Raw genomic sequence first — 26,884 nt, forward strand, 5'->3', positions numbered from 1 at the left:
ACCACTTCTCCGTACATAATCCGTAAACACTCACGTTAAATATAAATATATAAGTATATATGTATATGTATTATATATATTATATATATATATAAGAGAGTGTATTTACACGGATTATATAAATTTTAAAGGCAACTTTCTCTCTCTCTCTCTCTCTCTCTCTCTCTCTCTCTTTCTCCTTCTCTTTCTCCCTCTCTTTCTCTCCAATTGGAACTTCCGATGTTTACTTCGAAATGCAATACACAGCGAGTATCAGGAGAGACGATATCTTATGATTTATTCATCCTCCTCAAAGGGTGAAAGAAAGATAGTCTCGCAACATCTGGAAAGACCAATGTTTTTCTTTTTTTTTTTTTTCTTTTTTTTTTCTTTCTTTCTTTTTTTTTTTCTTACTTCACACTCTTAGAAAGTCCTTCGAGCTTGTAATAATTTATCTAAGAACATTGCCGAGATTCTCTACTCTATTTATAAAATATGATGTCTGTGATACGTTATATAGAAAAATAATTTCCTCTTTTATTATAACCATACGAAAAATTCGATCTTTCTTTAAAATCATTGGAAATCTAGATCCTCTACATTACGAAAAATTAATAGAACGAATTTTCTTCGCTATTATTGATAATATATAATATATATGTATATATACCACGACGAGATATTTATTTATTTATTTTAGATATATATATATATATATCGTGAAAGTAAAGAAATAAAGAACAAAACGAAAAAAGGAAAATAAATATAAATACATATAAACGTTATATTGTACATACGTACGTATATACGTGTGGAAAAAGATATTCACTCTGTTCGGACGATGAAAATAACTCGAACTAGATTAATCGTAAGTAACTTTTATTTGAACGATGTTATCCCATTCATTGTGAAAAACTTATTCGTGATTTATTCATGCGTCTTGTCTAAAGTGCTTACATATCTCAATCCTTTATAAATACATTCATACAATATACATGTATGCATGCATGAATGTATCCATAAATAAATAAATACATGAATACGTAAATACATATATATACATACATACATACATACATACATACATACATACATACATACATTCACATATACTTTCCTGAGTATTGTAAAATCAGGAAGAAGGGTGGAAGTGCGTAGTGTCAGGGAAAATAGTTCATTGTAACGCGAACGCGCGCACACACACACACATACAAATACACACACGTAGTTATATATCTCTCTATGTAACTACATACGTATCTCACATAACTACTGTCAATTGAAACGTATTGTCGGTAATAGGAAGAAGAAGTAGAGAAAGAGAGAGAGAGAGAGAGAGAGAAAGAGAAAAATAAAAAGGACAAAATAAAAAGGAAAAAGGAAAAAAAAGAAAAAGGAAACAAAAGGAAGAATTTAACGATTAACATTCGTGTCATTAAATCGAAATAGAAAACCACATATTTGATCTAACACGTTTAACTAAGGAATTTATTACAAATCGAACGGACATATTCTTTCACACATTGTTATAACTTTTAATAACAATTTACCATGTCACTTTTCATTGTCCTATCTCTTTTTCTCTTTTATTCATTTTCTTTTCTATTTCCTATGTTTTCTTCTTCTTCTTCTTCTTCTTCTTCTTTCTTTTTTCTTTGTATTTTTTTTGGGGGGTTTTTTTTCCTTTTTTTTTTTTTTTTTTTATCTTGTGTTAACCTTTTTACCTTTTCTGTCCTCGATCCTTTACAATAAAACAACGTAACGGATATACACCTACAAAAAACTTTACACAAATATGCACACTCAAACGTATATATAAACATATCATGTACGTACGTATCATGTGTATGCAACTATGTAAATAAGTATCATATGTATGTATGTATATACGTATCTGTGTGTGTGTGTGTATATATATACATGGACGAAAAACGTAGGTAGGGATAAAAAAAGAAAAAAAAAAGAAAAAAAAAAAGAGAAGAAAAGAAAAAATTTGCTCGAAGGCAAATACGAAAAAAGAGAGGAGTATCTCTTTGACTGTTCTCTTCAAATAATCGTACAGCACTGTATTCTTTCTCTCTCTCTCTCTCTCTCTCTCTCTCTCTTGCTTTATTTTAAAAAGCATAATACATTTTTCGAATGGGATATATATATATATATATATATATATATATATATATATATATAAATTATATATCTACACATACATACATATATATATATATATATATATATATATATATATATATATATATATTTATTATATCGCTGGTGACCTAATTTTGTATAATCCCTGAATTCGTTAGTCGTGCTCGGCACGCGACGCTTTTCCCAAGGAAAACATAACAAACCGTATACGACATATTTCCCAGCAGTTGTACGTTGTTACGAATAAAAGAATTGTCCTTGCTCGATAGAAAGCAGGTGAGCTCTCTCTCTCTCTCTCTCTCTCTCTCTCTCTCTCTGTCCCTCTCTCTGTCTCTCTTTCGACGCGCGCGCTTTACTACATCGTCCTCCTCCACCTTCACCTCCACCTTCACCTCCACCTCTTCCACCATCTCCACCTCCTTCTTCTTCTTCTCGACCCACCTTCTCCCACCTCCACGTCCTATTCCTTCATCGACACGGTTGTAATGTAGATGAAAGATAAATCGTTGAAAGGAATACGGTAGTCGAAGCCGAGAGTGTGAGAAAACGTAACATTCATTTCAGATGGTCTAAAAGGTTTCCTTGTATTATCATTTAGATACTATTTTACTATCTCTTTATCTATCCTTTCTTCCCACTTCTTCTCCCCTTTCTTTCTTTTCTTCCGTTCTCTCTCTCTCTTTTTTTTTTTGGTTCTTTTTTTTTTGATTTTTCCTCCCGTTTCTTTTTTCACATTTTTCTTCTTTTTATTCCCTTCAAAATCTTTTTCATTTTTCATTCCTTCATTCCTTCCCTTCTTAAACCTCCACCTTTTATCCCCCCCCCTCTCCCCTCCTCCCCCAACATTCTTTTTCTTTCTTCATAATTTTTTTCTTCTTTTCTCCGATCGAGAAGTACAATTTTTTTTTTTTTTTTTAGCGAGTCCGTACACCTTTAACCGAACGTGTCGGAATCGTATGATCAGAAGGGAACGAAAATGAAAGGAAAAAAAAAAATAAATAAATAAAAAAAGAAAAGAAAAAAAGAAAAGGGAGGAGTTAATTTCTTTTTTTTTCCACTTTTCTTTTTTTTTTTATCCTCTTTTTAATTCCCAACATTTAACATTCGCGTCCATCCGATCCTACGTCTCTCGTATCCCTATATCTTATCTTTTTTTTTTCGTTGATTTTTTCTACCTCGTATCTTTTTATACATCCCTTCTTCCTCTTCGTTTTTCTTTTCTTTTTCTTTCTTTTTTTTTTTTTTCTTTTTTGGTATTTTTCTAAATCGAACAATACGACCCTTTTTTTGGCACGGGTTCATGAACTCATCGTCGAAATTGTGTATCGTCGAAGGGAAAAATAAAAAGACAATAGAAAACACTTTTCATTGCTGTTTTCTTTTTTATTTCCTTCTTTTTTCTTTTTTTTTTCGTTTTTTCGTTTTTTCCTCTCCCTTTTTTTCTATTTATTTCTCTATTTTTGTTTTGTTTTTGTTTTTCTGTACTTTGTATCTTTTAGTTCGTCAAATCGTGCTTTTTTTTTAATAAAAAGAAAAAAAAAAAAGAAAAAAGTACAATCTTTTTTGCATGAATTTATGAACGTATTGAAATTGTTCGTTCGAAGGAAGAACGAAAGGAAAAAAATAAAGGAGAAATTGTTAATCGCTGGTCCATTTTTGTTTTCTCCCTTTTTATTTCTCTCTCTCTCTCTCTCTCTCTCTCTCTCTCTCCCTCCCTCTTTCCCTCTCCCTATCTCTATCTCTCTATTTCTATCTCTTTCTCTCTATTTATCCTTTATAGCATTAATTGCTTCGCGATTCATCTCTTGATCCCTATTCTTTTTTTTTTACTTTTTCCATTCTTCCAGATCAAAGAATAGAACTTTTTCACGAGTTCATGAACTCGTATTAAAATTGTATAATCCAAAGAAAGGAAGAAAGTAGGAGAAGGAAAGAAAAAAAAAAGAGAAGAAGAAGAAGAAGAAGCAAAAGAAGAAGAAGAAGAAGAAGAAGAAGAAGAAGAAGAAGAAGAAGAAGAAGTAGAAGAAAAACAACATATACAAGAGTATAGGAAAATTGTTTTCCTTCTTCTCTTCTTCGTTTCTTCTTCTTCTTCTTTTTTTTTCCCTCACCCCGTTCCATTTATTTATCCGATCGTTCGTTCCTTTTTTGTATTTTTTCTTTCTTTTTTTTTTTTATATTTTTCTTTTTTTATCCAAAACAAACGAACGAACGAAGGAACGAAGGAACGTACGAATAAAACGTTCGAGTAGCCTAAACACGATCTTGCTATTAGATTTAGTCAACATCTGCCATGCCGTGCGCGGCCCTGAACAAGATTCGATCATCGACTTTCATAGACCCAGGCACATCTAATGTGCCTCTTCTTATTGCATAGCTCTCGCTGTCTCTTTTTATACCATAGTACATATATATATATATATATATATATATATATATATATATATACAACCAACACATTGGAAAAGGGAAACATGGTTTTCTATAGGATTCCCGACAAAAAATGTCACCTCGCGTGAACGTCGAAGTCATGCACATGGCGGCTGAAATATTACTTGTTTATCCCTGGCAACGCCGTTCGAAAGGGGAATTTAAAACCCTATCGCGAAAATTCTAATCTCTTTCTTTGATCTTTTTGTTTAAGTTTTATGATATCCCATCCGGTTTTAACGAACGATAACTCTCGTTAATAAATCTTTCGGATATTTCGCTTTTCACGGGAAAAATTTTCTTCTTTATTTTTCTTTTTTAATTTTTTTCTTTTTTCTTTTTTCCTTTTTCTTCTTTTTCTCTCTTTTTTTCTTTTTTTCTTTTTTTTTTTTTTTTAATTCTTTTAATTTCTTTCCTTCTCTCCTGTTTTTTTCTCTTAACAAAAATTCGCGAATAAAGAGAACTAAGGGAAACAGATCTTTGAAATGTAATTACATAACGAAGAATTAATTAAATTACATTTCATTTGTTAGATGATAATATAATCGGTGCCGGTGAACGGTATCAATTGAAATTTTCTTCCTTTTTCTTTTTTATTCTTTTTCTATTTTTTTTTTTTTTCTATTTTTCTGTGTGTTCTTTTTTTCTTTTTTCTCTTTTTTTTTTTTTTTAACTTTTTAATACCTATTATTATTCTTCTTCTTGTTATTTTTGTTTAAAAAAGACGCTGAGAGAGGAATTGAAATATCGGTAGTAAAAGAAAGTTAGGAAAAAAAAATTTGTTCACTCCTGATAATGAAAATAATAATAATTATTACTATTATTCTTAGTAGAAATTGTGTGAGTGCTTGTGTGTGTATGTGTAATATTTTCGTAAAATAATTTTCATAAGAGCGATGAAAGCGTTTGAAATCTTCTTATGTACAATATTTATTGTCAATTATTATTATCCTTTTTTCTTTTTTTTTATTTTTTTATTTTTTTTTGTTAAGAGAGATCGTAAGAAAAATTGAAATTACGATGGGAATAAACGTTCAAAAAAATCCATTTATCAATCTATCTATTATTATAATATAAAAAAGATTAGTTAAAAATAATATGAAATATTTTGGAATAATTGGATTACTTCTAATTTTACTAAAATAATCAAATAAGAGTGATTTGAAATTTTTCGTTCAATATTCTGATTCTAATTATTCCATTATTATTATTATATTAAGTAAAATGAACGAAAGAAATAGGAAATATCGAATAGGAAAAAAATTATCTTGAATATATTAATCATTCATTATTATCGATCTATCTATCTGTCTATCAATCTGTCTGTCTGCTATTATTATAGTTAAAAAAAAAAAATTATCTACGAAATATTTTCGAATAACTAGATTTTATTTTTGTTTTCGTTAAATACTTAAATAAGGATGAAGGAAGCGTTCGAAATTTTTTCTAATACATTTTTATATAATTTTTCTATTATTATTATTATTATTATTATTATTATTATTATATAGTTTAATAAAGAAAAGGAGAGATATAAGAAATATCGAATGGAAGAAAATTTTCTAAAAAATATTTATCATTTACTATTATCTATCTATCTATCTATCTATCTATTATTATTATTATTATTATTATTATTATTATTTTCAAAGAAAAATATTACAGAAAATATTTATCATTTCCTATTATCATATATCTATCAATCTATCTGTCTAATATTATTATTGTTAGAGAATAATTTTACAAAAATATCATTAACATTTGTTATTATCTATCTATCTATCTATCTGTCAATCTATTTATTATTATTATTATTATTATTATTATTATTATTATTATTATTATTATTATTATTATTATTGTTAGGGAAAATTGTTCGGTTGGAATATATTTGTGGGAAGAAAGAAAGCAAGAAAAGAAAGGAAAAAAAAAAAAGTGAAGAAAAAAATGGAAACAAAAGTTAATACTCAGTTCGGTTTTCCTGGACAATAAGATTATGAAATACGAAGCGGTGTGAAAGTCACGGAATGCGCTTCGGGTACGGCGAACTTGATTATTCTTAGAACGGCTCCGTGGTAACTCTGATGTAAGCGTCTGAATTGATGCAGCCCCGAAGGAAGGAAACTGTGGTTGCCGCCGCTGCCTTCGTATAGAGCTGCATGTAACCGCTGCAAAAGATCTTTCGAAGATCGCGCCGCGAACTCTACCTACTGTCAGCATCGCACTTGAATACGAAAATAGAAATAGATAAACGTTGAAGTTTCGAGCCGGTTATTTGGATGCGTTAAAGTCGAAATTTTCCTAATGCGATTCTCTACGTAACTTAAGAAATATTCAATGTGAATAATTCATCGTGAATAATTATCATTTGAATCATCATCGTTCGTTTCCGTCGTCGTTTTCGTCGTCGTCGTCGTCGTCGTCATCATCCTCATGAAATTATCATTGATCGCATATTTAAGATCTCTAAGGTTATTTTAATTCATTTCAAAATTTAACGAGTCAATTAATTGAATCGATCCACGATCGGAATATTATAATTCATTATTCGAACTTTTAACATTTTCTAATGGAAATAATTTCAAATTCTATCAATGTATATATATTTCTTTTTTTCTTTTATCGAAGTGACAAAATAAATAATTCAAGAATCATTTCGTATGTATGTACATAGACCATGTTCTTCGAATCAAGTTTGTAACTTTGAAAAGAAAATCAAAAATAGAGAACCGGATAAAAAGAGAGAGAGAGAGAGAGAACGAAGCACAATGATCTCATATCGTTGAAATATACAGGAATGATAATATGATCGCGTGATCTGAAAATAGTCTCTGACCTATATTTCGGGTTACTCTGAAACCGTTTTTAACGGTTGCATCAAGTCGAAACAAAGACGATAATGTGTGTACGTATATATAATTTATTTCTTTCTTTCTTTATTTATTTATTTAATTATGTATTTATTTATTTACTTTTATTTGTTTGCTCTTACGTACGGTTTTGTTTGTTTGTTTTTCTTTTTTTTTCTTTTTTTTTTTTTAAAAGTCCCTCGAGATATATAACTTCATCATTTGTGTAAATGCATTAGCGCGTTGTCACTGATAGATAATAATTTTTACAAGAGAAAATAAAATAAAATAAAATAAAATAAAATAAAATAAATAAATAATCATATGTGAATGTATAAAATTTTTTTTCTCGTGGAACACATTAGAGAAGTTTTCATTTTAACGCATTCATTTCTTGTACTTCTTTTTTCTTTTTCTTTTTTTTTCTCTCTTCTTCTTTTTTTTTTTTTTTTTTTTTTTTTTATGAACGACCACAGAAAATCACACGAAACACGGTCAAAGATATCAAACACGTGTTTGATATTGCTCATTCATGGGTACAAAAGAGAGAAGGTAAAAGAGAAAAAGAGAGAGAGAGAGAGAGATAGATAAAGAGAGAACGTTTCTCATTTTGTATTCTCGACATATGTATATATCTCTTAACTGTAGTAAAGCATCGTCGTTTATCTGTTCACTGCTCTCTGCATATCCATACGCGGCCTGTTGCTTCTACCAGGAAGGAATGAAAATCAAGGGAGACATTGTCGACCTTTCGTATGTAAACTTAAGACAATGGTATATCAACGTTTGTTTATAAATTCAAGAAATTACTTTTATATTCAATCCTAAATTAAAATAACGTTCGCGTTCAATTTATCTATATATATATATATATATATATATATATATATATATATATATATATATATATATATTTATTATCGGGAATTTCTCAATTCAATAAGTTCGAATAATATTGTACGTTGAAAAATTTATTTTTCTTGTAAAATTTTCATAATTAAATAATAATTTAATAGATCGATTAAAAGGTTAATAGACAATTAAATTTCTACGATATTAATATCAGATAATTTTTTGTTAAATGTTCTTTCGTGTTACACGATAATATATATATATATATATATATCTATATATATATATATATATATATAGATATACGCTTTAATTGTATTATTATTTAATTGTATTAAAAAAAAAAATATATATATATATATATGTATGTATATATAATATAGTGATTGTTATTCGTTCTATCATATTATTATATATTTTATATTATATCTAAAATAAATTTATTGGATATTCTTGATAAAAATTGTTGAAAAATCCTGTTCTTACAATAGAGGGAATTAAAGAGGTATGAACAAAAAGTAAACGAGGAGAATAATGTAAAGGATACATATGTCGATTTTCTTTCTCTTTCTCTCTTTCTTTCTCTCTCTCTCTCTCTCTCTCTCTTTCACTCACTTTTTGTTTCATAATTATTTATAATACACGATAATGAGAAAAAGTTGAAAACAATGTAACTCGTAAATACGTATGTATATACGTATGTATGAATGTATGTAGAGATAAGGGTGTGATACTTTGGCACAGTTTATTATACATACATACATACATACATACATACATACATACATACATACATACATACATACATACATACATACATACATACATACATACATACATACATATATATATATATATATATATAATAAATATATACGTATGTACATATATACGTAACTGTTAGTTAGACTCATTTAGTGGTAGGAAGCAGGTTGACTTCGTATGGAAATATTTATTCTTGGCTCAAGTTCACACGTTAATATTAATTAAGAGCGGACGTTACAAGTCGGATGTTCGTCTGAATTTTCGCCTGCCTGCCGTCCGAATTTTGCTTCCTTGCTGAAAGCGTTTCAACGAGAATTCATTGTGTTTTTCTTTTACCTCTTATATACATATAGTATATATAATATATAATATATAATATATAATATATAATATATATATATATATATACATATAAGCGTATGCATGACTAGAGAAGAGAGAGTAATTTGTAATAAAAATGCGTGAACTCGGTGTACATACATGGATACATATATACCAATACACATATATAAGTAGAAAAATACTTGCGCGCACACACACACACACACACACACATATATATATATATATGAGATGGAGAGAGATGTACATAGTGTATATAATATGAAAGAGGAAAATTTTATTTGAGAAAAAAGAGAGTGAACGAAGCATTCGTGTGACGGCTCTGAGAGTAAGTTGAAAAAAATGAAAGGAAAGAAAAGAAAAGAAAAGAAAAGAAGAAAAAAAAAAGAGCGAAAGCTTTGCTTTGCTTTCGTCTCATTAATAATAAGAAACGTTTTTTTAATACTATTCTTCCCTCTTTCTCTCTCTCTCTCTCTCTCTCTCTCTCTCTCTTCTCTACTATTAGTTCTGCTTTTTTAAAAATCTTTTCCATTGTCGTCGCCGTCGTTGTCGCTGTTGTTATCATTTTTGTTTATATCCTTCTATTATCATTATTATTATTTTATTTTATTTATATATTTATTTATTTATCTCTTTTCTCTCTCCCTCTCTCTCTCTCTCTCTCTCTTACTTTTCTCCTTTTCTTCCCCTACCTTAAAAATAATTTTTCCCCCCATAAATATAATTTTATCTCCTTTCTTTTCGATTTTCTATTTTCAGGAACAACCGAGGCATGGCTTGAAAGTGAGAAATATGCGGAAGTTGGAACGGAAGTGCTACTGCCATGCATCCTAAAACCACCACAGTGCGGGGCACTTCAAAGCATCGACTGGTATCGCGCGGGTACGCGCATTTTCGCTTTCAGCGAAGGCACGGGGTTAATGCGGAGCAACGACGGCGTAGCCAGCAGTGACGACAGGTGAATAAGTAATTAGATTTAATAATTTAACATCGGGGACCGAGTTCCTATTAATAAGCTGTACGCGTAAAGACCTGGTTGGTTCTGGGTGCCAGGGTGGAAAAGTTGAAATGACGAAAATGATGGAACGAGAAAAAAAGAAGAGAGAGAAGAAAGAAAGAAAGAAAGAAAGAAAGAAAGAAAGAAAGAAAGAAAGAAAGAAAGAAAAAGAGGATATAAAAAGGAATATGGAAACGAATCAAAAAGAAGGAATAAAAAATAAAAAAGGTGAGAGAGAGAGAGAGAGAGAGAGAGAGGGGGGGGGGGAAGAAAAAAGGGGGAAGGGAAAAAAAAAGAAAAATAACAAAGGCAAGAGGATGATAAGAGAATAGGTCCAGACATCGGGATCACATAACGTGACATATAATTAGAGAAACACAGATATAAACTGCAAGCAGAATGAAGGATCCTCTTTTCCTTTCTCTTTGTGTATTTATACAGACGCACACACACATATATAAATATATAAATGTGTATGTGCAAATATATATATATATATATATATATATATATATATATATATGAAACGTTCCTCAATGTCATTGTGAGGGTGGCTGTTGGTGCTGCTAATCGAAATCATGGAGGATCGGTATGAGAACGGTGTGATTGTAACCCGGTGACAGAGAGAATATGCATGTCGAACGGGAAAACAAGAGGATAAGGGAATGAGAATAGGAGGAAGCACGTGGTACAATCCAGGCCAATTGGCCGAAATGATTGAGTTATGGGCGAGGCGATCGATGAGTGACCGAAGGGTTACGAGTGCGAGTGGGTAGCTCTGTATGGAAGGGGTGGCTCTTTATAGAAGGGGTGAAGGGTTTCAAATCGTGTTAGAGATTATATATACATACATTCATACATGTATACATACATACATACATACATACATATATATATGTAGCAGCTCGTATTCCATTTATTGCCTTATTATATGTCACATGAAAGGTTTCTCTTTTCTTTTCTTTAATGGTTCTCCTTTGATTCGATAATCGTCACCGGTAATGCACTTACACACATACACCCACAGTGCATCCTCGTAATTTTGTATTAAAGCATGGGTAGAAAGTGGAATGGGATGGGGTCGGGTAGAGGACAGAGAGGGAAAGAAAGAGAGGAAGAGAGAGAGAGAGAGAGAGAGAGAGAGAGAGAGAGAGAGAGAGACTTAGCTTCTAATTATTAGGAGAATCGAACGTTCGTGCTCTGAAATAGGGCCGCTTCATTTACGCCGCCTAGCCTGCTCACGTTGCTAGCTTTCTCGAAAAGTACCTACCGTTCGTTCTTGCCCTTGCTACTGCTACCTCTACTAGTGGTGCTGCTATTGCTGATGCTGCTGGTGGTGGTGTTGGTGCTGGTAGTGATGGTGGTGGTGGTGGTAGTGGTGGAGATGGTGGTGGTGGTGGTGGTGACGTTGGTAGTGGTTTTACTCCTGTTGGTGTTGGTACTTATCAACGGCTCTCTCTTTCTCTCTCTCTCTCTCTCTCTCTCTCTCTCTCTCACACTCTCTCTTTCTCTCTTTCTGCCATTACTGCTTGCAAGGGGTGCAAAAGAAGACGAAGAAGAATAAAAAGAATAAGAAAAATGCGATAGAGAGAGAGAGAGAGAGAGGGGAGGGAGGGAGAGGGTGAAAGGAGGATTTCTAACTTAATTCTTCGTTCGCTTTCTCCCTCCTTATGGCCGACAATTAAGCCGTTTCGGAGCACGAACATCAAAGGTCGTACCTAGACCGATCGTTGTTCCAATTAATGATCCAACAACTGCTTTTACTTTACCTCTTTATTCCTAAACCATCCGTTGTCCTTTATCATATTGTAATGAACGATCTTCGTTCGTGATCGTCATATCCAATAATTAATACCATCGAATATTATTTATCATCGTTATATATCGGCATCATGTAGAATATTTATTATTTATTCGACAATTATCTTTCAGATTGGACATCGAATATATGCTCAATTCTACTACCGCTTATCTGAAAATGATCGATGTTAAACTTAAGGACGAAGGACTTTACAGATGCGAAACTGTATACTCAGCTGGAAATTTGGATTGCAATAATATTCAACACGTAACACTTAACGTTACGAGTAAGTTCGATATCCTTGATAATAATCTTGGATTCCTATGTGTGTGTGTGTGTGTGTGTGTGCGTGGGCGCGCGTCCGTGTGTGTAATATTTCGTATACGTTTGTTTGTGCGCGCGCGTATAATGTATTTGTATGTCTCATTTAGAACTTTTTTATGTTCTTGATTTTTTTTTTTTTTTTTTTTCATCTCTTTCCTTTTTTCTCCTTTTTCTTTTTCTTTTCTTCTCCCTCGTTCGAAAATCCATCGAAATCTAGAACGTTCGATTTTCATTAATAGGTATACTCCGTCGACACGTCTAATATCGTCCATTACATTATTGCCAGGTGTTATATCGTAAAATAGACCCTATTATCTCTTATCGGCGGTAACCTACTTATTTTAAGCAACGTCTATCTAATTTCATCTCATCTCATTTATGGTTTCGTATACGTTAATATCTTAAAAGAAAAAACGAAAAAAAAAAAAAAAAAAAAAGGAAAAGAAAGAAAAAAAGAAAAAAGAGAAAGAAGAAGAAGAAAAGCAAAGAAAAAAAAAACCACCTCGCGTTCATTTATTTTAACTTCATCTTTACAAAAATGAAATAAGTTAATTAACATTATTTTCGAGGTGCTTACTTGTTCGGGCTCCAGTACCTTTTCTTTTTTTTCTTTTTTTTTTTTTTTTTTTATTTAGGCCACGTGCAACGCTTCTACCTACCTACCTACCTACCTACCTACCTACATACCTAACTCTTCGATTTTTCCACTTTACCTTCGGAAGTTTCTTTCTTTCTTTTCTCTTTTTATTCGTCGCGATCGGGGCCAAAATGAAAGGAACAAGAGAGAGAGAGAGAGAGAGAGAGAGAGAGAGGGTGGAGGAGAGAGGTTGGAAGAGAGAACGAATGAGGTAAAAAAAGGGGTGAAAAAGAAAAAGAAATATCTACAGCTGCTTCATTTTAATCCCTTTACCGGCTTTTATTTCAGTAAAACCCGTTAACGTACATGTCATCGACGAGAACACAAAGAACATTTTAAGTCCGGATGCAACATTTGGACCGATAGACGAAGGTTCAACTATTTCACTGACTTGCCAGAGTGGCGAGGGTAGACCGGTTCCCACGGTGCAGTGGTTTAAGGGTGATCAACAGCTCGAAGGTAAGTTTCCAATCTCGTTTTCTTCTAATGGAACGTCGATTGGTTCGCTAATCTTTAGCGAGCGTTAACGAGACAACGATAATAAACGAGAAATTTCAAATAATAGATAGATGGATGGATGGATGGATGGTTGGATGGTTGGATGGATGGATAAATGGATGGATAGGATTGAATTTTCGAAAACGTTTAAGCAAAGGGTGTAAGAACGTTTTAAAGAATAACTTTCTCCCTTTGGATCATCTTCGATTTGAAATTGTTACCAATATCTTTTTTTTTCTTTCGTTCTTTTTTTTTTTTTTTTTTTTTTTTTTTTTTTTCTTATTCTTCTTCCAACTAATCGTAAGCAAGTTGTTTGATCTAACGAGAACGAGAACGTAATCGACTGCTGCTGGTTCTAAACGGTTGGAAAGTGGGAGTTGGATAGGGGAAGAGGGTGCCTGGAAACTGGGTACGTGATTAACGATTGAGAGGAGTTATAATAGCAATAATAATAATAATAATAATAATAATAATAATAATAATAATAATAATAATAATAATGATATTAAGTACAACGATAATAATAATAATAATAATAATAATAATAATAATAATAGTAATAACTGAAATCGTTGATAAAAATAAAAGAGAGAGAGAGAGAGAAAGAGAGAGTGAGAAGGCTAGTCTAAGATTCGAAGTACATGGATAGGATAGGTACTTACAAGAGTCGATAAGGACAGGCTAAGAGACTGCGGTAACGTATGATGAGAAAAGTTAGTGTTACGCGTCGTTCAAGAGAAGTTTCCCTCTCTCGAGCCAAAGCGTTATGGGGGTGCGGAGAAGTCGATTAGTTAGAAGACGACCTCGGCTCTTCGCGACTTAACGCGATTAACGTAACATGTACGAAGGAATTAACTGTACCTTAGGGTCGACCAAGAATATTCTCTTAATCCTGATTACGCTCGCGGAGTTTACTTTGTATCTATATCTGCATATGTGTCTACATATGTATATATATATATATATATATATATATATATATACTTTCTATCTGTACATATATATACTTTCTACCTATACATATATATATATATATATATATGTGTGTATGGAAAGAGTAGGTAAGTAGATATCCTATCAAAGAAAATGTGTCACAGTAGCGCATGTTCATCGATAAGGGAAAGAGACTGAAGGTAACTATTACATACTATCAAAGTATGAGCACTAATCATTTTCATTAATTATGTTTTTAGCTGTAGCATCATCAACGATTGACGCCAATGGCATAGGCACCGGTAGAAGCTCATTGAAGATGCAAGTGACTCGTGAGGAGCTCGGCGATATTTTCACATGCAAGGTCAACAGCGTTGCACTTCTAGAACCCATCACTGACGACATTAAACTCGACATTCACGGTAAGTCTGTATATATTTGCTTTGTATGTACTCTTTTCTATGTGTGCGTGCGTGCGTGCGTGTGTGTGTTTTTTTTATACGTATACACCCTCATTTTTTTTTCTTTCTATCTATTTTTATTTATTTATTTTATATAATTCATTTCTACATACGCACAATTTTATCATTATTTTCTTAGTGCGCCCATTAAAAATGGATTTGAGCGGAGTGGTCGGTCACGCTGTGCAAGGAACAAAAATATTATTACAATGTACCGTAAGTTCAGCTAGACCAGCTGCCAATGTGACTTGGTACAATGGATCGGAACCATTGACTATTAGTAATGAAAAATACGAACTATTTGAGACGAAAATATTTGAAAATGTAAGTGTCCGTATAAAATTCTCCTTTTTTTTGTTTTTTCTTTTTTTTTTATTATTATTAGAATATCCAATTCTCCTTTTTACTCTCTTTTCAATTACTATTAATCTCTGTTTCTCGTTTATCGCTTGGCTGCTAATATTTCCAAGATAAAACAAAACAAAAAATAAGAAACTAAGGATAATAATAATTGTAACAATAAAAAGCAAAATAGATTATAATTATACACGATCTATTATTTCTAATTCAATAAATTAGAATTCCTAAAGGAGAAATATCTAATCGATCGTTTTTTTAACTGCTGCTGATCGTTATCCGATGAGAAGGGGGTGAGTTATGAGAGTAGTCGTCGGAGAGTGAAATATCGCAGAATTTCCATCCTTTAAACGTGAAATATTAATGTATTCATATTAAAAGAGAGATATGTACAAAAAAAAAAAAAAAGTAAAATAAAATAAAAATAAAAAATAAATCAAAAAAATAAATAAATCAAAAAAATAATAAAAAAAAAAAAAAGAAAAAGAAGAAAAAATTCCCGACAAAAAAAAAAATATCGAAAGGATATTAAATGTCGATCTTCATTATATTTGGCGCGTTACTCGTATGTTATTTGAAGCACAATTCAAATTAACCGGGAAAGTATCAAGTACAATATACATACACACATACATATATATATATATATATATATATATATATCGTAGAATGTAAAAAATACCTTCTCGCGTTTATATTTACAAAACGTACATACATAGAACATGTACGATTTGACCGGATTACATGACTTAAGCGCGGATTTATTTTGTTCGTAGAACGACAGTACCTCAAAAACTATAAGCTATCTTGCATTTACCGCATCGGCATACGAAAATGGGAAAACGTTTAGCTGTATCGCTGAAAATCCTGTTATACGTACCAAACGTCTAAAACCAATGAAGGAAGTAATCACGATCAAAGTATTATGTAAGTAATATATATTAACGCGTGCAGTATACGTACGGATAAAAAAAAAAAGAAAAAAAAAAGAAAGAGAAAAAAAAAATGAAAATAATTAATGCCACGCATATATGCAATGCATTTACGTATATCGATCTGTATCGTGTTTAACGTTTATCCGTTTAAGTGGCGCCCATCGAACACTTAATATCAAATCTTGATCAATTTCGCAGATCCACCGATAATTAATATGAGACCGATCAACATAACCGTCAATGAAACGGATGATTTTATTATTTATTGCGATTACGAGGCTAATCCAATCACATTGACCAAAGTTACATGGTAAATTATTACTTTTTTGTTTAAATTTTACATAGATTAATAATAATACCATCGCCAAAACATAATTCTCCTTGTCGTCCTCGTCGTCACCATTAGCATTACCATCATCATCATCATCATCATCATAATCATTATCATTATGATTATCATTGTCGTCGTCGTCGTCGTCGTCCTCGCCATCGTCATCATCATAATCATCATAATCACAATGCTAGCTATAGTAGTCTACCCTTAGCTAACATATCTAGCTGATCTTTAGCATTACTAATGCACCTCTTTCGTCGGAAGTTAAAAAGAGGAATCCGTCCCAGGACATAATAAATTTCTCTAGCCTTTTCACATCCTTTCATCCTGTCTTTCTCCCTACCTATCACCCACTCACCATCCCTCCCCCTCTCCCTCTAAACCTCCTCCTCCCCCTGTACCACTATCCCTGTACTATCTACTTTTCATTCTCTCGTCCTTTGTATCCGTTACTCCCTTCTATCTTCCGCTTTATTCTCAATCTCTCTCTCTCTCTCTCTCTCTCTCTCTCTCTCTCTCTCTCTCCCTTACTCTTGTAATACATCATCCTCCTTCCCCCTCCCTTTACCCCACCACCACCCTATCCGCTACATAGCCTTCAATCCGATCTACTTCGTTCGCTTTACACTTCGAAACGATATCATCCTACGAACTAATTGGCACTTTGGGCTTTACAATTATATATATATATATATATATATATATATTGTGTATATACATATATATATATATATATATATATATATGTATATATATATATTTATATATATATGGAGTTCTTGGCGTCTTCGAAAATCAAAGGTGATGGTAAGGGATTTAGAGATACGGAGCTATAGATGGGAAATAAAAATTCTTGTTATTATTATTATATTTTTTTTTTAGTTATTTATTTATCTTCTTGTTTTTCTTTTTTTTTTTCTCTCTCAATACAAAACAAATAAATTTTTTCGTCCTTCTCTTTTTCCCTTTTGTCTTTCTTCCTTCTCCATTTTTTGTCTTTTTCTTTTCCTTGTTTTTTATTTTTTTTATTTTTTTAATGATCGTTCCAAAACGTTTCGCAATCTTCGTTCGTTCGTACGTTAGTCCGTTCATTCGTGGTATCAATGATCCCTATCGATTCATCCATCTGCCAACGACGAGTTGACCTTAATTCAAAACCAGCCCTTCCCTTTTTTCTCTCTCTCTCTCTCTCTCTCTCTCTCTCTCTCTCTTTCACTCTCTTTCTCTCTCTTTCTCTCTTACTTTCACAAAGCTCCCTTTCAACGGTGGTAACAAGTAAATGGTAAAAATATTCATTAGTCCTTCTATACAATTCCGTAAAATGTGTAGGTAAAACGTAACTGGCTCTCTTTCGACGAAAGGAGGCCAGGAGAGCGATGTTTCTCATTTTCTCTCTCGTTCTCTATTTCTTTCTCTCTCTCTCTCTCTCTCTGTCTTACTTTTTCTTTTCTTTACTTTCGTTCTTCTTAACCCTCCTCTTCCTCCCTCTCACCCCTTCGTAGATACCCCTCTTCTATCCTCTCTCTCTCTCTCTCTCTCTTAACACCAACTTACCCACGCAAACACTACGATGTATTCATTTCTTTTAAAGGCCCGCTTCATTATCAAACAGTGAAGAGAGAGAGAGAGAGAGAGAGAGAGAGAGAGGGAGGTAGAGAAAGAGAAAAAAAGAGAAATGAAAAAAGGAAAACATATTTTTATATTCGTTGTTTATTCCCGACTTTTACTTCTTCGCGCTTTGCTTCGAAATCAAAGAATAAAGGAAAACGGGTGGGGGAGGGACGAGGTGTGAGTAAGAAAGCGAGAGCGAGAGAGAGAGAGAGAGAGAGAGAGAGAAAAGAAAGGAAGAAAAAAAGAATTGTAATTTGTTTGTAAAAGGGGCCAACGTAGTTTGTACAAAATTACAATGGCAAGTTCTTATCCTTTGATGTATAGGATTCCAATTAAAAAAAAAAAAAAAAAAAGAAAAAAAAAGAAAAGAAAAAAAAAGAAAAAAAAAAAGAAAAAAAAGGAAAGGAAAAAAAAAAAAAGAGAGAGAGGGAGAGAAAGAGAGAGAGAGAAAGAGAAAAAGAAAAAAACTGGGGGAAAGAAAGGGACGAGGGAAAAAGAAAAAATATGTAAAGGAACGTCTGAACGAAGTCTGACAAAAGATATCACGTTATTTGTTCGTAAAGCTGCGCGCAAAACAGCGGGAGGGTTGCAGGATGGGCGGGAGGGTTGCGGAAACAAGAGGGGAGAATAATAAATGAATAATCACTTTTCTTTTGTTTACCTTACCTTTTTCTTACCAGGTTACAAGACGATCTAGAATTAACATTGGACGAGGAACATTACGAAGGTGGTATCACGGTTAATACGGCATTAATCGTAAAGAATGCTACCGCTACCGATATGGGTTCCTATAAATGCATTTTAGAGAATAGCGTTGGCGCTACGAGCTCGAAGGAGAACGTAAATGTGTCCGTTTTATGTGAGTACAGAGATCTATACATACGTAATAGTTACATGTATACGCGTTTGACTACTATCATATATATGTATATATATATATATATATATATATATATATATATATATATATATATAGTTACATAGATACAGATACGTATAGTTGTACTTACGTAAGTATATATAAATACATGGATATGTGTGTGTATTTACGGTAACATAGAAAACAGAAAATTTAACGTCGTTCATTCTCATGCACTTTCTTTAGATAAACCTGTGGTCGAAGTGATATCGGATCCAGGGACCCCGGTGAACGAGGAAGAACGTTTGAACGTGTCGCTGAGTTGCACAGTACTATCTGGAAATCCGGAGATCCTAACGGCTGTACGTTGGTACTTGGATGGTGACCTTTTAAAAGAACTTCCAGATTGTACGATGAACTATACGATAACGTCAACGTTAACCGAAGAATCCTCGAGTATTTGCGACATTGACCCTAGCAAACTGTTATTGGAAGCTGTTGGACGTTCCTTTCATGGGGATTATTCTTGCGAGGGTAGAAACGAAGCTGGCTGGGGTCCCATGTCTCCGAGTACATCGGTCACGATTTATTGTACGTTTTTATTTTATTTTCTTTCTCTCTCTCTCTCTCTCTCTCTCTCTCTCTTTATTTCTTTCTCAAATCGATTCTGAATAAGATCAAACACCGATACATGTACATATATACATATAAAAAATCCAATAGATAAACCTGGTCCAGCTACAATATCTTACGAACCGAAAGAAGTTGTGAAAGGACAACGATTAACTATTGCCTGTTCAGTCCTTGATCCTGGACGACCTATAATAAATAGTTTCAAATGGTTTCGCGATTTGTACAGGCTAACCGATCAAACCAATTCTTTACTCGATATCGAATCGGCCGACGTTAAGGTTAACGCTAATTTTACGTGCATGGCTTCGAACGATGCAGGTGATGGATATCCTGCTACGACGTCGATTGACGTATCAGGTAATTTTTTATAATTAATTAATCCGTTCGAACTATATAAAATGTTCCATTTGTATTATTTAAAAAGATATAACGTTATAAACATAACGAACAAATGATTTAATCATGATAGTCGAATAATAATTTATACGTATAATATTTTTCTAAAAAATGATAAAATCAAAAAAGTAAAATCGTTAACAATGATGTATATAAGTTATATATAAATTCGTTTTTGAATTTTATTATCGATCGGTGATAGTCTTATTTTTTTTCTTTTTTTTTTTTTTTTTTTCTTTTTCTTTTCTTTTAAGTCACCTAATTCGTCTCGTTGTTTAATACATAAATATATATAGTGTTAGAAAATTATATGACATATGGGATTTATTTAACTCGAAAGAATAATATAAATTAATTGTTTATTTTACTCTTCTTTTTTTTTTTTTTTCCTTTCTTTTTTTCATTCAGTGGCACCTACGTTCATTCAAGCCCTAGAAAATTATCAAGGATTCGTTTACAATTCGATAAACGTTAGCCTTGTTTGTTGGATCGAGTGCGTTCCAGATTGTAATGTATCTTGGTATAGAAACGATCAATTGATCGATTTCGATACGACCGATCGTTATTATCTAACGAACAGTTATATGCCGTTGGATTATGAGAAGAATTATTTTGCAAGTATACAATCTAATTTAACATGGAACTTGACTGCATTGGCAAATGGCCGTCTCGATCATACCGACGATGACGCCAAATTCACTTGTAAAAGCAGTGACAATGGTATTGGAAAACCCATAGAAAGTACCACGCAATTTCACGTAGAATGTAAGTGTGTGTGTATTTTTCATTCTTCTCCTTTTTTTTATTTATTTATTTATTTATTTATTTATTTATTTATTTATTTATTTATGTATTTATTTAATTTTTTTTTTCCTTTTTATTTCAATCGTACACATTCGTAAATTTTAATTTTCTCGACTAATACAACGTCGTTAATTTCTTTTTATTATTATTTTCTTTTTTTTTTTTTTTTTTCTTAATTATTTAATTATCGTTTAGTCCCACCGGAGAACATGACGATCTCGAAGAAGATAATAAACGTGACGGTGGACACTATACCGGAAACTGTCAGTTGCGACGCAAAGGCTTATCCAAACGCGACCTTCAGATGGTTCCGCGAGGGTTCGAACGATACTATAATAAAAGGACAAATACTCGATTTAAATACACCTATACCAAGGCGTAGCAATGGGACTTATTATTGCGAGGCATCGAATCATCATGGGAAACAAAATATTTCGCTTGTGGTGAACGTGCAATGTACTTATTTTATATTATATGTGTATATATATATATATATATATATATATACATATATATTCTTTTGTAACTTTATATTTATATTTATATTTGATATTTATATTTTATTTTATCTCTCAATCCCTTCCTATCCCTTTTTTCCTTTTCTTTTAATTTTACTTTATTCCCCTCTTTTGTTCTTTTCTCTCTCTTTCTTTTTTTTTGTTTTTTTTTAGTTTTTTTTATTTTTATCTCTATTTTACCTCCCAATCCTTCCCTATTCCTATTTCCTTTTCTTATGACTTTATCTCATACCCTTCTCTTTTTTTTATTTTTATCAGTATTTTTATTTTCCTTTTCCGTTTATGTTGCTCTTCTTTCTTGTTTTTCTTTGTTGTTTTTGTTTTTCCGTTTTTTTTTTTCTTTTTTTTTCTTCTTTTTTTTCTACAATGTCGCTCGATGCTTTTCGTTGGAATATTTCGTTCGAAGCTCGTTACAAAAATTTCTCCTTCATACTTTTTTGCATGCAGTTAAGCCTGACTGTCACATACAGCGGGAACGATTGAAGGATCAGGATTACATCAGCTGTTCGGCAATTGGAAATCCAGAAGAAATCAATTTTATCTGGTCCGTAGAAAATGACAACGAAACGATAGAGCCAGATTTCAAGATAGAGGACGGGATAAGCTATGTACTTTTAGATACTTCAATCACGAAATTTCGAACGTACGTGTGCATTGCAAACAATTCAATCGGCCAATCTACCGCATGCGAGTTGGATATAACCGGTGAGTGAGATTTTTTGATTTCCTTTTTTTTTCCTTCTCTTTGTTTATTTTATTTCCAAATAAAAATTCATTGTACATATATTAAACAAATGTATTATCTCCTATGTTATATTCCTATCTTTCTATCTTGTTTTATTTTTGTTTTTTCTTTTCTTTTTTTTTTTTTTCGTTTTTTTTTCTTTCTTGGACGAATTCGTAATAATTAAAAGAAAAAGAAAATTGTATACTCGTTTCTGTGTTGTGTTTTTTTTTTCTCTTTGTTCGTTTTTCTTCTTTTTTTTCTACCCTTTGTTTTTTCTCTATTTTTTTATTTACAGGAGATGTACCCTGGTGGTATCGTATGGATGGTAATCTGTTACTGATTGCAATAATCGTATCGATTATTATAATACTTGCGATAATTATCGTCTGTGTGGTTATATTAATAATTTGCAGACGTAAAAGGAAGCAAATCAAATGTAAGTCTTTATATATATATATATATATATATATATATATATATATATATATATATACATGTGCTGATTAATTATGACGTTGAATAAAAGTCAAAAAATTAGAAGAAAGAATAAAATTTATTGACACGATTCATTTCATATCGTTTGGTCGATTAAAATTTTAATTAAAAATTTTTTCCTTACAAAATAAACAAAATATTTATTGTTATAGTAGTAATCCAATTGATATTGAAATATTTAATTGAAAAAAAAAAAAATTATTTATTTTTATTCGATACTCGTAAGAATTTCTAATTAAATAAAAACAATTGTCATAATAGCAAATAAGTAAGTATTTCGAAAAATATTTCTTTTTTTTTTTTCTTTTTTTTTTTTTTTACATAGATAATCAATGATAAAAAAATTTGTTAATTTTTTTCATTACAAAGAAAGATCAAACGTTTAAATAATATCTATCTCAATATGAATGATTATACTAACGTACAAGCAACACACATACATACGTATATGCGCATATATATATATATATATATATATATATATATATATATATATATATATATATATAAATAACTTAATTCAATGTAGTAATTAATGGCACACATTTGTATCCGTACGTGAAATTTAAACAATATTAATAAAATCGATACTTTCGAATATTTTCAGACTCAAATGAAAATGGTAACAATAATCAGGCAAATAATATGACGGAAACAATGGCGGACGGTACAACAAAAACGTTTTACGAAAATTTACCGTTTCATGGTATTCAAGCGCCGCCTAATAAGGTATATATATATATATATATACATATATTTATATATACACGTATACGGGGTGTTCAATAAGTATGATAAAGTCTAAAAAGTAGATAAAGAAAGTTTATAAAAATTTGATCCTATAATTTTTGGACATCCTGTATACACTTTATTCTATTTTGAGATACGTGTCACGTGTAACGATCCATATTGCATATAGGCCTTCAGTCCGGGATTTTCTGATTTGGATTATGCCGATGTAGATTATCGTTCATACGGGCCTATCAATTATAAAGCTGCCAGTATCGCGCTGTTTCAAAAGCAACAGGCTATACAGAGACAACAACAACAAAATCAACAAGAAGAAAGAAGACCACAAATGTACGGTATATCGGATGATAACGAGGAACTACTTTAATAATCGTTTATATACATCGATCATCGTTTAATAACAAACAAACAAAAAAAAAAAACAAACGAACGAACGAACAAAAAAAAAAGAACAAAAAAAAAAAAGAGTACGCGAGACCAAAGTTAATCCAAGACTTATCATTGAATCTAATTAACGAAGATTATATAAGAACGTATTTATTTTTTTCTATGCCCCCTATGGAAACGAAGAAGATGAAGAAGAAAGAAAAAAAAAAAAAAAATGAAAAAAGAGAAAAGAAAAGGGGAAGAAAAAGATGGGAAAAGGAAAAAAACAAAAATTGGAATGGCGTGTGCGTGTGTGTGTGTGTGTCTATCTGTCTGTCTTATTTATTTATTTATAACATTAATCAAAATCGATCGATTAATAATATCTCATTAAACGCGGCATTTAAATATTATTGAGAATAGTATATAAATATATATATATATATATATATATATATATATATATATATATATATTTATCTATATATACGAGGATATTATTATCTCGTCACGACTGTTATTAAAAAAAAGAGAAAAAAAAAAAAAAAAAAAAAAAAAACAGAAAATGCAAGTAACATATGTAACATATACTGCGATTAACATCACATGCAAAATAATTATATTTATTTTGTTTTGTTTCTATATATTTTTCTTTTTCTTTTTATCCTTTTTTTTCTTTTTCTCCTTTCTCCTCAAATTTATTACAAATTCAAAATCTCTCTTTCTTTTTCTCCCTCCCTCTCTCTCTCTCTCTCTCTCTCTCTCTTTCCCTCTCTCTCTCTCTCTCTCTCTCTCTCTGTCTTTCTCTATCTATGGTTAGTATCGATTGACGTCAAAATTCGTAACCATTTTCATAGAATTAATCAATGACAGAGTCGACGTACTTAGCAATATGGGTAGCAATAATCGTAACATAATGTGTCGCAGATTTGGTATCTCGTCGAGAAAACAATGTTAACTTGTATGCCAATGTTCTTAATATAATAATATATATATATATATTATTTATTTGTTAAAAAAAAAAAAAAAAAAAAAAAAGAAAAAAAAGGAATTTTCACATTGTCTTCGAACAAATCCATTTTACAACAATTTTTCATTTAATTTGAGAGGAGATCAATGTTTTCTTTTCTTTTTCTTTTTTTTTTTTAATTTATATTAAGTATACGTGTATATATATATAAAAAAAAAAAAAACGTATATATATGTATACGTGTATATATATATAAAAAAAAAAAAAAAACGTATATATATGTATATATATATATATATATACATTTTTTTTTTAATACATAGTTATACGTACAAGGGTGGTAAAAAAATTCTTAGACGAAGTGAAAAGATCATTAATAATTTTAAAAGTCGATTACTCTCTTTCCCTCTCTCTCTCTCTCTCTCTCTCTCTCTCTCTTTTTAAATTTTTAAACTTTTCAAGGCTAACTTTTATATTCTTTTTCTTTTTTTTTTTTTTTCAAATTGTAAAATTGTAAGTCTAAAAAGGCTTCGGAAAAAAAAAAAAAGAAAGAAAGAAAGAAAGAAAGAAAGGAAGGAAGGAAGGAAGTTTAAGAACTTTACTCGGCAAAAAATTATCGTTCATTCGAGATTCATAATATTTTCATGTATTGGTTAATGGTAAAAAAAAAAAAAAAAAAAAGAAAGAAAGAAAGAAAGAAAAAAAGAAAAAAGAAGGATAGAAAAAAGATTCAAAAGAAAGAAAGAAAAAGGACGAAAGGAAGCAGGAAAAAGAAACTTAATTTCCATTTGAATTTATCAAAGTTTCATCTTTGATTTGAAATTGAAATATTCAAATTACATACGTTTATATTATACGTTTATATTATGTATTTATATATATATATATATATATATATATATATATATATATATATATATATATACGTAGACGTGCGTTTTCGCGTTAGCCTATATCCTCGATAAATACGTGTCCACGTAGAACATGAAGAAGACAGCGAGCTTACATTAAATATTAAGCTTGCGCGAGTTAATTGATCAGAGCAAGCCAATTAGTTTCATTATGTTACCTCCATCTTCGCGAGTTTCGCACAATGGACGGCTCGGACAATATCGGGGACAGTGGGCCTACATGCGACTATTACTATAGACCCTCTTTATCGCATCGAGACTAGGGAAAAAAAAAAAAAAAAAGAAAAAGAAAGAAAGAAAAGAAAAAAAAAATAGAGAAAAAAAACATTTTTATAAAACAAAAGGATGAAGAGGAAGGAAGATGAGAAAGAAAGTATTTTTAACTTTTGCATTATTAATTCTTTTCTCCTTCTTCTTCTTCTTTTTTTTTTCTTGTTCTTTATTTTTTTTTTTTTCTTCTTTTTCCCCTTTTTTTGTCTCGTTCTTTATTTTTTTCGTTTTTCCATTTTAAACTTACCCATCGAACATTTTCCAACGTATTATTATCATTTCGTCATTCTGTAGTTATGAGATTATCAGACCCACCGCCTCCATTTCTATTATATTTTGCAATAACATGAGGGATCTATCTAAGCTGCCTTTATTTTGTGTAAAATCATTTACAATTCTTTTCTTTTTTCTCTTTTTTTTTCCTTCTTTTTTTTTTTTTTTCTTTTTTTTTTATCTCTCTTCCTTTCTTTCTTATCGTCCCGTTTACATCTTATACGCGTATACGATTGTTATTGATCCATTTGAAATTTTAACGATTGCATTTATTTACGATTAATCTCATTTGATCTAATCTTTGTTTTTTCCTTTTTTTTCTCTTTTTTTGTTTCTGTTCTTCTTTATTTTCATTTTGCGTCATTACAATCGAAATATTAACGTTATGAAATTTTTCTTCGTTTAGCAAAATTTTCTTCCTTATCCTATTCTCTTCTATTTTAATTATCATTCGCGTAATTTTTATGGGGATTTTTTTTTTTTCTTTTTTTTTTTTTTGTTTAAATTACGACATTTATCTTTTTTTCTTTTTCCCTCGCTCCTTTTTCCTCTTTTCTTTTTCTATTGATTTATATGAAGTTAGAACAAAAAAAAAAAAAAAAAAAGAAAAAAGAAAGAGAAAAAGAAAAAATTACGAAACTCATCATCGTTATAATTAT

At 31.0% G+C, this 26,884-nt stretch overlaps 2 protein-coding genes across 9 annotated transcripts in view; one reads left to right on the top strand and one right to left on the bottom strand.

The window, feature by feature from the left end:
* Nucleotides 1-11,269, bottom strand: part of LOC124424544 — a 22,006-nt gene extending 10,737 nt beyond the window's left edge. The window contains exon 1 of one of the 4 annotated variants that reach the window (XM_046963753.1): nt 11,250-11,269. The gene's annotated coding sequence lies outside the window, so the exon portion shown is untranslated. Of the gene's footprint in view, nt 1-6,524; nt 6,712-11,249 lie in introns of those variants that run through there. The other 3 variants (XM_046963756.1, XM_046963755.1, XM_046963757.1) reach the window with 3 other exon arrangements.
* LOC124424541 (hemicentin-2) overlaps nt 1-24,091 on the top strand; it is a 27,141-nt gene extending 3,050 nt beyond the window's left edge. For 4 of the 5 annotated variants that reach the window (XM_046963744.1, XM_046963743.1, XM_046963745.1 and 1 more), the window contains exons 3-19: nt 10,125-10,323; nt 12,295-12,449; nt 13,413-13,583; nt 14,816-14,977; nt 15,156-15,340; nt 15,664-15,666; nt 16,150-16,300; nt 16,507-16,618; nt 18,934-19,112; nt 19,359-19,703; nt 19,836-20,102; nt 20,550-20,906; nt 21,141-21,401; nt 21,911-22,168; nt 22,486-22,626; nt 23,293-23,414; nt 23,605-24,091. In XM_046963744.1, coding sequence (XP_046819700.1) covers nt 10,125-10,323; nt 12,295-12,449; nt 13,413-13,583; nt 14,816-14,977; nt 15,156-15,340; nt 15,664-15,666; nt 16,150-16,300; nt 16,507-16,618; nt 18,934-19,112; nt 19,359-19,703; nt 19,836-20,102; nt 20,550-20,906; nt 21,141-21,401; nt 21,911-22,168; nt 22,486-22,626; nt 23,293-23,414; nt 23,605-23,802 — 3,266 coding nt within the window. In that variant the 3' untranslated portion in view covers nt 23,803-24,091. The remainder of the gene's footprint in view (nt 1-10,124; nt 10,324-12,294; nt 12,450-13,412; nt 13,584-14,815; nt 14,978-15,155; nt 15,341-15,663; nt 15,667-16,149; nt 16,301-16,506; nt 16,619-18,933; nt 19,113-19,358; nt 19,704-19,835; nt 20,103-20,549; nt 20,907-21,140; nt 21,402-21,910; nt 22,169-22,485; nt 22,627-23,292; nt 23,415-23,604) is intronic. The other variant, XM_046963747.1, reaches the window with a different exon arrangement.
* Nucleotides 24,092-26,884: the final 2,793 nt, after the last annotated feature.

The sequence above is a fragment of the Vespa crabro genome, chromosome 6 (genome assembly GCF_910589235.1).
Source record: "Vespa crabro chromosome 6, iyVesCrab1.2, whole genome shotgun sequence".
Lineage (NCBI taxonomy): Eukaryota > Metazoa > Arthropoda > Insecta > Hymenoptera > Vespidae > Vespa > Vespa crabro.